Genomic DNA, 12,039 nt, shown 5'->3' on the forward strand with positions numbered 1-12,039 from the left:
GTGAAGGAAATAGTATTGGCCAATCGTCGAATCACCACTTGAGTTGCTGTTTCTGAGGACCTAAACATATGGTATGGCTCGTGCCATTTGATTTTTACCAATGATTTGGACATGACATGGGTCGCCGTGTAATTCGTACCAAAATTGCTCAATTTCGACCAAAAACAGCAATGCATTAACATTGCTAATGAGGTGTTGGACTCAGTCCATGACGACCCAAATTTGCTCCAGAGGGTCATAAATGGTGACCAATCATGGGTTTATGGTTATCACATGGAAACTCTCATACTCCCAATCATCCCAATGGAAGCTGCAGCACGAGCCAAGGCCACAAGAAGCGTGCCAAGTTTGGTCGAATGTGAAAGTTTTGCTTACAGTTTTCTTCAATTGCAGAGGCGTGTGCACCATGAGTTCTTGCCACAGGGTAGAACGGTAAATAAGGAATATTACCTGCAAGTAATGCATAATTTGCACGAAGCAATCTGCCACAAACGCCCGGATTCGTGGAAGAACAAAAATTAGCTTTTGCACCATGACAACACCCATGCTCACACATCGTTACTTGTGTGCGAAGTTTTGGCCAAAAACAACATACTAATGATGCCACAGCCACCATATTTCCCAGATCTGGCTCCCAGAAACTTTTTCTTGTTCCCCAAACTGAAGAGGCCCATAAAAGAACGACGCTACGCTATGATTGACGAGATAAATACTGCATCGAAAGAGGAGCTCAACAAGATCACAAAAAATTGATATTTTGAAGGGCTTCGAGGATTGGAAAAAACATTGGCACAAGGGTATAATCTAATGGAGATTACTTACTGGGGACAAAATAGATATTCATGAATAAATAAATTATTTTTGAAAAAACACAAAAGTCGCGATACTTCTTGAACAGACCTCATACATGTATTATCTCAGAAAAACAAATTATGAATAAGTACCCCAACCACAGTAATCAAACCTAAGGTTGTTTTGATAGGTGATGGCAGAGCTCACCCTATATGGCAACTGAAATTCATGTATCGGGATAGGGGGTGCCATTTCCTTTCCCCGAGCCGTGTGTTCCCAGGAAAAACTAGTACCCTAAAGAATCATACAGCTTGGGTGAGGCTGAGGGTGTCCAGAGGCAATATCCAGGAATCAAACCCGGGTCCTCCAGTCAGTAGCCCAGTGCTCTACCAACTGGACTACAACATTCCCATATGAATAACTATCACAAATTTACAATGATCACGATTGTTTACAATTTTTAAACCCATATCAACAAACTGTAATTTCAACCAAATTACTTTCAAATGATTTTTTTATAGCAATGATATCAGCTGTGGATCAGCCACTTCATAGTGCATCTGCATAAGCATTTTTTAGACTACCTGAGGCAGGAGTCATGCTTTTTTGAAAATGAAAAGATATTGGAAGTGAAAGGGAGATTAGAGGACAGGGAGAAACAAACCAGTGGGTTTACTTTTCCTTTTAGTAGAATAATAAATGGAAAAATCAAAAGTCAAATACTTGATGAGTACACTTTTTCCAGTTCCATCATTTCTACGATCCACGCAAGAGTTGGGATTCACTACCTCACTTCCTGGTTGCATTTACATAGGCTGTCACATAAATATAACTCAAGTGATTTTTAGAGAGTCGGTAGAATTCAATTAAGGGATCTTCAGATGTGACCAAACAAGAAGAAGGTAGTTAAGAGAGTACTTCTCAGCTTGGTATATTATGTGTAAGGACCAATCTACTGCACACCAGTCTACATTTATTCACTTTAGTCACACAAACAAATATAATACTACAATCATACAACTGTGAGAATTATGAAGGATCTCAACTGCAACTTTTGTTTTCTACAAGAGATTTGCTTGGAGACCTAGAGAGATTAGCTATTACTTATTGAGTTTTTACAGTCTACCAACACTCAACGCATCTCAAAAGAGCAAACAGTATTAGTCAGTCACAGTAACAGTAAGTCAGTATTAAAAATACCATAATTTTTCTCCAGACTTAGGTGAACTAATCACTTTTCATGCTGCCAGAGGAAGAAATGATGATTTCCTGAAACTTAATATTAATGTTGAATAAAAATAAAATCATTGAAATATAATTCATAAATAGGTTTAAGTCAAATTTTCCAGTTCAGGAAAAATCAAATATATGGCAAAACTGCCCGGGGATTTATTATTCATGAAATAGGGTACCACAAACTCCTTTTGCATCTTAATCTAATGACATGCAGCAAAAATACAATTATAATCTGTTCACCAAATGATGAGCATGATTTTATTGTTGATTTCTTTAGAGCATCAAATTTTAGTGCACAGCACAACATTTAATGAAGTACATTCTATAGATATTCAAAACTCGAAAGTTTCACTCCACACTTCTGTTCAGTAAGTAATTATGATTTGTAGCCAAAAGTTACCAGCACATAATTTCGAGTATATGATGATTCAATTACACAGTTACCATGTTAACTGATATTAAAAAATTGCACACAGAAATGGCAACTGGTGAAACCATGGTACCATCGTACTTGAGATGCAAAAGATTAATACCAAAATGTCCAATTAAAATATAGGATTAAACATAAGCAGAACATGTGGAAAAAGTTCAGCAAGATCTTTGAATAAATTACAGTAGTAAATTCCAAAGTCCCTTATGAAGCATTGGCTGCATAGAATACAGCCTCCTGTGGTAAAATGTGGAAAACATTCTAATGCACATATGAGTCAAAACGCATGTACTCAGAAAGTACATAAAATATGTGACTAAAATTTCCAATGCATAAGGACAGTGCCTACAATCCACGAAGAAAATGAAACACTAACATTTCTTTCGGCAAATTTTAAATTTCTGCTCCAGAGATTCCCTAGAGAAAAAAATGCAGATGAATAGTTCTTGCTCGCAGTAGCGTGGTAGCAATTTTGACACCACAGTCTTCACATTCGTATCAAACGAGATATCCAAATCCAGCTCTCATGGCATTATATGCGGAAAACCATCCCTCATGAGCCTCCCCCTTCCTCCCACCAACCGGAAGAGGAGTTCCTTCTGCTCCCCCTTGATCCACACTCTCACCAAAGCACACACACACACCCACACACACAAATTAACCCAGCAAATGATGAAATGAGACATTTTTACTAGTCCATTTAAGTGAGCCCTCACCTCCACACCCCCTCTTCACGCGCTTGATTCATTCGAAACAACAGGCGGAGTGCCTGGCGACCACGCACTCAGATGTACTTGGTCTGGGTGAGGGCGCCCTGGCCAAAGGTGGGGTCCGTCATCCGAGACCAGTCCGTCTGTCCCACCACAAATCCTATGGCGCGAATCCTCTCCTGCTGGCGTCGCTCCTCTAGGTCTGCCCACCTCACCTTGACACAAAAACAATGGCAGGGACACAATTGGATCAGAGGGGCAGCCGCTCAAGCAATCCCTGCCAACCACGCACAGGAAGAGGAAATATGGGCAGGAAAAATCAACAGGGAGGCCAAGACAAACCTTCCAATTTTGGATGGGAAGGTCCGGAGTCCTAGTCTCGCCAGTGATTTTCTCCAATTCAGTTTCCATCCTGTGCTTACTCGGTATATGTATGTGACACTGAAACTACCACCATGGTAGAAGGGCTCCACAATTGATACAGTTCCAATAGCAGGAATGCTCAACTTGTGATTCAATTGAAAGGTATACATAAACAACATGTGCGCAATGAAAAAATTCAGTCACTTCGAAAATGACCCAACATATCTATACGTTCAATGGCTTCAATATGATTTAAACAGAACAACTTCATAAGCGGAACGGCAATTAGAAGTCTTTTCATTTTTTAACGCATATTTTCACAGCATTGATAATTAGTATTTATGGCTTTCAGGAGCTGCTGCTCGGTCATCATAGATTCTTTCCTCTGAGCTCTTTTGTCCACTGCAGGCAACATTATCAGGAGCAATGGAGTTTATTTTGTCTGCAATGGACATGAAAGCTCAACCTGCAGCCTGCAATGGATGCAGAAGCTTGGACAAAAACATTCCCAATGATAAAGTAGCTCCTGACAGCCAACAATACCAAATACTGTCGTTGTGCGATGCAGTTTTCATAAAGAGAGGCATCCAAAGGCAAACTGCTCAGAAATGTGTCCTTGTTTTCTTTGAATGCGCATAATGGATCAGACAAAAATGAAAATGGAGGGGTAAGGAAAGAAGGAGGATGTGGATGGGCAGACTATTACTAAGAGCACCACCGGCACTCCCCTTCTCTCTTCGCCATGATGACGCTCCCACTTCACATCTCCACTCTTCCCCTTCCCAAGCCCAAAAACCCCTGCATGCACAATGAACAATCTGACACTTCCATGTCATCTACTTCCTCAGGTTAAGGGTTGAAAATGTATGGGTCATTAAATAAATAACATTATCCACTGGTGATTGCGCATCCATGGAAGTTCTATTTAAGTATGTATTCGCAAAATGTACTTTCCAAGCAGAATTTTGAGAAATAACAGCACAAAACACAGAAACGTAGTAACATGACATGGATGTTTCATTCATGATGGTTTCAGTCGCAAGTTTTGAATAAGGCCTCCAGTAGTTCAAAATGATGCTTTAAATAAATAAATAAGTTATGCAAAACTGTTGCACCATTGAAAGATAATTGCATGCATCTCTTTATTCATACATACCACACCCTACCTAGTGAAGTCCCTTAATTGTGTGAATGTAGTAGCAGGAAGCAATCGAATATTTATTTACTAGGACAAATTTCCACATTTCATTTACATTTGTGGTATCAAATCATCACCATAACCTTTTTATCACGGTATTAGATAGACATTTGGAGAATTAAAAATGTGAACATAAGTATTTTATCCTCATAGCATTGTAAAGTTACAGAGAATGAGTGTGCAGTCAATGATACCCTTCAACTGAGCATGCAAACTTTGTCATCAGTATGATCACTTGCTATTATTTCCATAAAATATTATTCAAATTCTTCTGTGGTGAAAAGGATACTTTCATAGGACATCATTAATCTAGCACATATCATTTTCACCCACATATTCATCTTCCTTCATGATATTATGCGGGAATTTTACGAGGAAATTATTTCCATATCAATCAGAGTTCCAACGACAACATTGTAAAATCTACTGCTCCACACCAAAATTTCATAATACATGAAAAGCCATAATGAAAACATTCTCTTCTAACTTCATAAAAAGACAAATTCTTGGCCTACATTAGGAGGGAAATTTTGAAAATGCATTGCATTATGGCATCTGCACAGTCAAGATCGTCAAACTTGAATGACAACTGAGAGGTACATGAATGCCAAGTACTAAAAATAATCTTCGATTGGACTTGGGATTGTGTCATCAATGACGCATTATCAAAAGCACATGAGATGCTCACAAATGCTAAAGAATATTTTATTCAATGAAAGAGGTGCGGTGTCTTATGATAGTAAAGCATTCAAGGATAGCGACCAGAGGGCCTGGGTTCAAATCTTGGGTGGCACCTCTGGGCACCCTTATCTCTACCAAAACTGTATTTTTTTTAGTACCAGATATTCCAGGTATATTGCATGCACACAGGGAAAGGAACTGCTCCCATATTATCCTGTTAAGGTAAGCAACTCACTTGCCGCAGGGCTTAGAGCAAGGTGAGCTCCACCCTTATCTCCTGAAGCAACCTTACAATTGATTGCTATGATTGGTTGACATCCCATGAACCATGAAAGATGGTTTGATGTGAATGACGAACCTTTTCCTTTGAATATGCCACCGCAGCGGCGCATGCACCACAGGGGAGAAAGATAAGAGGCTGGTGGCCTTACTTGTTTTTTGCCAGGTGTGCACTTGCGTTTCTCATAATCATCTGGAAGTTGCAACCAATCCTCTAGGCTTTGAGGGTGATTGTCGCTGCGTCGTTTCTTGGCGAGGCCATCAAGCCGGTCTGCATGGGAACAAAAATTCGCAAAGATGATGGACGAGTCAAACAAATACGAAGTTGATGCCCCACGGCAGGGCTGCTTGAAACACGCTGTCTTTGCTTAGCGACAGTAAAGGTTTATATCAATAAATTCGTAGTCCAAACTATGAAGAGTTCTAAAATATTTGCAACTAAGTCGGCAAAATATGCTGCCACTTCAACTACGCTAAAATAATGCATAAAATCAGGAGAAATTAGCAACGAGTAAATTGATATTCCCACAGCATCGTATCAGCAATTAAGTTTTCATCATATCTTGTCAGAATTTTCAATCAATTATGCAATATTTGTCATAAAGTCTCACACATCTGCATTCACACACCCATCTATATGCATGCGTACAACCAAACACACGGTAAGAGGTGGCACATGGCCCAAGTGAGTTTTACACAGAGGACCACATCACTGCAAACAAATCATTCGAAATTTGCCGATGAAATAATACAAAACACAACAGAGATATACTCATTGCAGACTGTAGAATAATATTTCAGGGTAATCTCAATTGAGAATAAAAAAATGCACACAGTGTGACACAAGTGTATGTAGATAAAATCTAAATTCTACACAGCAGCAATTTCAACTGGATTACTTTCAAGCGAAGAACGCATCTGAAAAATATTTCTTTCCTACCCACTCACTCATTCAAAGAGAATCACCAAAAAGATTTAATGATAATGTACATTTCTACCGTAAGAAGCCTTTATACACAATACCATATATACATATATTATCATATGTTCTTTGGAAATGAAACATTACTCACCTAATTTCTCTTCCGATGCTTCCATGCCCTCCCACTTGCTGGTCACGACAATTTTCTCTGCATCCTGAGGGAACAACTTGGATTTCTCAACAAAAGACACAATGATTTTGTTTAACTTTGACAACTCAAAAGGCTATAGGAGGACATTGAGTGCTGTCTCATGCAATGAGAATAAAATAACTATCCAAACTAATATAATCATTCTTTCAAATTTGCCTAAAGGGTAAATCCATAACAAACCCAGCAGCTAATCAAAATGTTCGACCTTATTCCACGCCAATTACTCCTTTTTAAAATTTGTATGGAGAGCCTGTGTCGCTGTGATAAATTCATAACACTTTCTGCTAGCAGGAAGGGTGATTGTACACTACCAGAAAGCAAAGAGGAATGCAGGAACGCATAACAAAGCTACTTCGTTTATTTCATCGAAAAATGCTTGTATAACTTTCTCCAGTAAAACCTGGGGAATCTCCCACCAAAAAGGCTAAGCAACTCATCCCCTCCTCATTTGATCACTCTCTTCATTTGGCACATGACATGAATAATAATGAACGACTTTCTCCATGGCAACATATATATACAACTGGTCCGGTGCAGTGGAACAAAAATTTACAAGGAAACAATAAATTAATGATGTGGCTATCATTTTATATGGATAACTTTGATTTTTATGAAAACAAAGCTAATTGCATAAATATATAAAAAAAATAATCAAGGATCACGTTTGTCTACTTCACTGGTTTTGCTATCACCCTTGGAAATATCTCTCACCTCCTCAGCACCACCACCAGGCTCTTTCTCTTTATCGCCATCCTTCCCTGTTTCATTTGCACCTTCCTTTGCATCTGTATCCTTCTCTTCAGTAGTGTCTTCCATTTCCACCTGTGATCAGCATAGAGTAGAGAAGAGAATCTTATTTGCATAAATATTATGGGGGGCATATACCCCTTGAGCAAAATGTAGATATGCCTCTTTTAAAAATGACGACAATGAAGAAATCAGCAATTGTCCCATGCACACTCATATTTACATCCCCATAATTTATATTTATTTATACTTTACACTTTTAGGCTTCACTTCGTGGAATTGTTTGATGTCCATATTAAATAAGTTTGTAACTTTCCACAGACTTGTCCGCTTTCCACAAGTCTGTGGAAAATTACAAACTCATTTAATATGGACCCATAATTTATGTTTGCCATAATTTACAATATTCAGGGGCCTAAAATTTTTTGCAGCCTTGCAATACAAACTAATCTCATTACATAAGGCTTTGAATGTTGAAACATCCAGGACTAATCAATAACTGACATGAAGCAAAATGAATGTTGGTGCACTTCACTCATAGCCAATGATGGAAAAGCCTGTGATTGTACAGATATTACAAAAATATAGACTAAAATATGAAAGTTTGAACGCCAAAAACAAATATTTTTTTCATTTGACAGTGGTGCATTACATACATATCATATTACGACAAATATGTGCGTCTAATATTGTAATGATGCGATTTGCACCATTTTCCATTACAACAATTTCATAGAATGGTACCGTCAGGCATAAAATTTAACTGATATCATACAGATATTCAATTAGATGTTATTAGGACCAACTATTACCACTACTTATGGCCTTAAGGGCCAAAAGGTTAAATTTGCTGTTAATTCTTTTGCTCTTATTTTGTGATGGTCTTCCTCTTTTCATATATATTGTACTTAATATAATTTTGCTGTTCAGCTTGCATTTTTGGTAAATTAACTTTTTGTTTTAGATGATTATAATTACTAAGGACATTATTGAGGAAACTATTTTAAAATGACGGACAAACGTGAAAGAAAACTGATGTCATTTGAAGATTTTAAAAAATCAATATTTTTTAAAAATGTCAGCACTGACGTGTCCCTGGCAGAGGAACTTTATGTACAAATTTCAATTCTAAAATTTGTACCAATTCAAAAATGAACATAAGTCCAAAAATTTATACCGGAACACATGGAAATCCAGGAAAACTATAATGAAAGGAGCAAGGGAATATAGACCTAAGATTAAAAGGCATGAATATACCAAATACTCAAAGAGTGATGAACTTGAAGAAATATTGAAGATATGGTTTTGACCTTTAAGAGCTGCAAGCATTAGTACCCATTAGTTCAGTTTTATTGAAAGAAAAGGCATTTCATGTGAACCAGGACTGATAACAATGTTGACTTCAAAGCATGAAATGGCCATATAGATCAATTAAACTGTTCAATTTAATATTTCTGTATAACAATCCGCAGTGAATCTGAAAGTGTAGACCCTGAAACACTATCCAACTGGAAGTGCACAGCTCTGCACAACCATGTTGATGACTACAATACTCTCTCTTGTAGTATTCATCATTACTCTAGGTATGTGGTCACCTTTGTTAAGCATGCGTCTCTTTCAACAACAATTTCATACACTTAATCTATGAAAATGAAGGAATACAAGTACATGAATAGCTCATACTTGGAACTCCTAGAACTTATTCACCTTTCCAGTTGCAATAGCAGTTTTTACCAAAAAAATACATCAACTTTGGGCAGTTAATTTTCTGCTGCAAGTCAGTGGTTCATCACTAGTTGGGTAAGTAAAATAAATTCATAGAAAATTTGGTTATGAATTTGCCCCCACTTCCTAAAAATTATGATTTCTCTCTATCTTCACCTTCCCAAGAATTAAATGTTTTCCTTTGTCTACACCTCAACCCTTAAAAGAAGGGTTTCACCCTAAATGCAATTAAATTGCACCTCCAATTGGTGACAAAAACTTAGAAGTCAAATTTCAGTTTAAGAATTCGAAAATCAACTGCATTTATGTAGTTTAAACAAAGATTCATCCTTAATGGGAATAAAATCTTCAGTTCACTTCATTTGGACTGAACTAACTTATTTGGGGCAGATTTGCTTAGGTGACAATCTGCTATTGAGATAATGAGGAAGCCCATCATTTAAGCCTGCCTGTTTCCTCATTGCCTAGGGAATGCCACACCTAGACGGAATGAAGAGGGGTGCCTGAATTCTGGTTCCTCTGTATTTTGTACCCTTGACATGCACCAAAGGATAGCTCCCAACCTACTACGTTTCAATCCCCCATTACTATCAAATGTTTCCTCCCAGGGACACCCATATATATTTCTTCTTATTGATCATATACCCTGTCCATTTCTTTATCCGTATGGTTGCTTGTGGCACACAGACCTGAGTAATGACCAAGTGTATTGATTCAGATGTATGCCTATTAATAATATTTAATCACTTGCCTGCTCTATATTTTTATATGCTTCATCCTAACTTTTGGTTCAACACTGTGGCCAACACTCAATGGCTTTTTTTGTGTAATACTATTGCCATCCCTCACTGGCTTTCCTACCCTTCACTGTACACTTCTCTATCACTACCACTTCAATAATCCCCACTGTCCTTCCTTCTCCCCTTGCAAGCCCAAAATTATCTATATTTCCTCTCTTCATCTCCTACTTTACACTTCCAAATTTCTCTTTTCTCTACATTATCCTGACACTCCAGATACCTATTATATCTGGTTTGGTACTCTTTTCTTGTCTTCTGTGCTGATGCTGCCAATTTAGCTTAGCAAGGATTTCGTGAGATGAAAACCATGGAAGTCTTACCTCTCCTACCACTGGGCATAAAACATGCCCCTGTCAGTCCAGTGTGATATTGTCAAGAATCCTTTCTATAATTTTGCCAATTTCTTTTTTTCTTGCAATAAATAATTGAGGTGGTTTCCTGCTGCCTTCCTCATTAGTGCTTTAAATGTGAGGCCATCACTCAATGGCCACCCCACTGGGGTCAGATGCCTTTGCAGCCACCTCACTAAGGAACAGACTGCGTGGATTACCTATCATCTGACTCTTACCCTTCAATATATCTGGTATGAGTGACCCTATGTCATTGCTCCCACCATCACAGTTCCAGGAACCACCAGCCAGTACAAACTCTTCCCCCACAGCGAGGGTATAGTCCACCCTCGGGTGTTTAATTTTCAAATATGAAGAATGAGAGAAATTATTTTCTGCCGCTACACACATGTATGTCGTACCTAATTACTCACCTATTCACTTTAATTAGCACAACTCAAAGGAGTGACACCTAGAATTGACTGAGACATATTAATTACATATAGAAATGTAAACCCCATTTTTACTTAGGATCACAGAAACTGCAAGACCCAACGCCACAAAATGCATGGACGAAGATTTCCTTAAAATGACAAGGGAGCAGGGAGCAAAATGATTTATGACTTCCCCTTTACTGATGGCATGCAACCAAGTCGAGAGTACCTCAGTGATGGCCACTGATTGGAGGAGGGATCGCACATCCACGCGCACATAGGTTCGTGGCGTTTCCTCCCAATTTTTCACCATGTCCTCAATGCTTTGTTGACTTCTTCCATGAGTATTTCTCTTAGCGCACGTTGACACATCCATGTCCATTTCACATATATACACCTGGTAAAATATAGGGTTGGAAAAATATTATGTCAAATATTCTTTCTGAAACTAATACCCAAGTTATTATTAAAACAACTTATTTATGATAATAACTTTAACTTACATTGATTATGTATAAATAAATATTTGTATCTATAAAACATCAATTAGTAAAAAACATGAAAAGATGAAAAATGCTTCAATTTCCGCTCTTACCTGGAATCCCTTCTGCTTTGCATAAGTCCACATTTCATCAAACTGGCAAACTTTATCATTTATACAGTCTACTATGATGAATAGAAAATATCCATCATCCACAGTCTTGCGGAAAGCCTTGATGAGGCTGTTTCGGTACTGCTTCTCCATCTCTGGCTCATACTCATACTTCATGAACTGAAAAATGGAAAACCAATATTTAAAAAAATACATGCCTATAAACATTTCAAATTTTAATTTATTTAGCAAAAACATCAATATATTTTAATGAAACAGTTCAATGTTTTTGGCATGCAAGAATCAATATCCCTTTTTCCCACAGGGAGGCCAGCAAAATCTAATCAGGGAATTAACCCAAACTTTAAAAACTGCCATGGAATACAAGCAAATGCTAATGCTTTATTGGGTTTACTATGCATTATTCATTTTCATAGGAGAAAAACCAGGGTTTAAATTACACAGTGGAATTGAAGACTTTAAGGTCTCTCTTTCACAGTGTTTTCCGATGTTAAAAGTCTTGCTTGAAAATTATTCAAAAACGTTTTGGCAGAAATAACAAATGAAACAGATGCTGAAATCTCAAGGAA

At 37.8% G+C, this 12,039-nt stretch overlaps 1 protein-coding gene across 5 annotated transcripts in view; it reads right to left on the bottom strand.

The window, feature by feature from the left end:
* Positions 1-2,108: 2,108 nt before the first annotated feature.
* The window catches only part of LOC139688310 (YLP motif-containing protein 1-like), a 70,049-nt gene continuing 60,118 nt past the window's right edge, over positions 2,109-12,039 (bottom strand). For 4 of the 5 annotated variants that reach the window (XM_071585805.1, XM_071585804.1, XM_071585803.1 and 1 more), the window contains 6 exons: positions 11,453-11,629; positions 11,087-11,254; positions 7,534-7,644; positions 6,763-6,826; positions 5,842-5,960; positions 2,109-3,383 (listed from right to left, as the gene is read on the bottom strand). In XM_071585805.1, coding sequence (XP_071441906.1) covers positions 3,243-3,383; positions 5,842-5,960; positions 6,763-6,826; positions 7,534-7,644; positions 11,087-11,254; positions 11,453-11,629 — 780 coding nt within the window. In that variant the 3' untranslated portion in view covers positions 2,109-3,242. The remainder of the gene's footprint in view (positions 3,384-5,841; positions 5,961-6,762; positions 6,827-7,533; positions 7,645-11,086; positions 11,255-11,452; positions 11,630-12,039) is intronic. The other variant, XR_011700737.1, reaches the window with a different exon arrangement.

Source organism: Hetaerina americana, unplaced genomic scaffold (genome assembly GCF_022747635.1).
Source record: "Hetaerina americana unplaced genomic scaffold, ioHetAmer1.1.p SCAF_2, whole genome shotgun sequence".
NCBI lineage: Eukaryota > Metazoa > Arthropoda > Insecta > Odonata > Calopterygidae > Hetaerina > Hetaerina americana.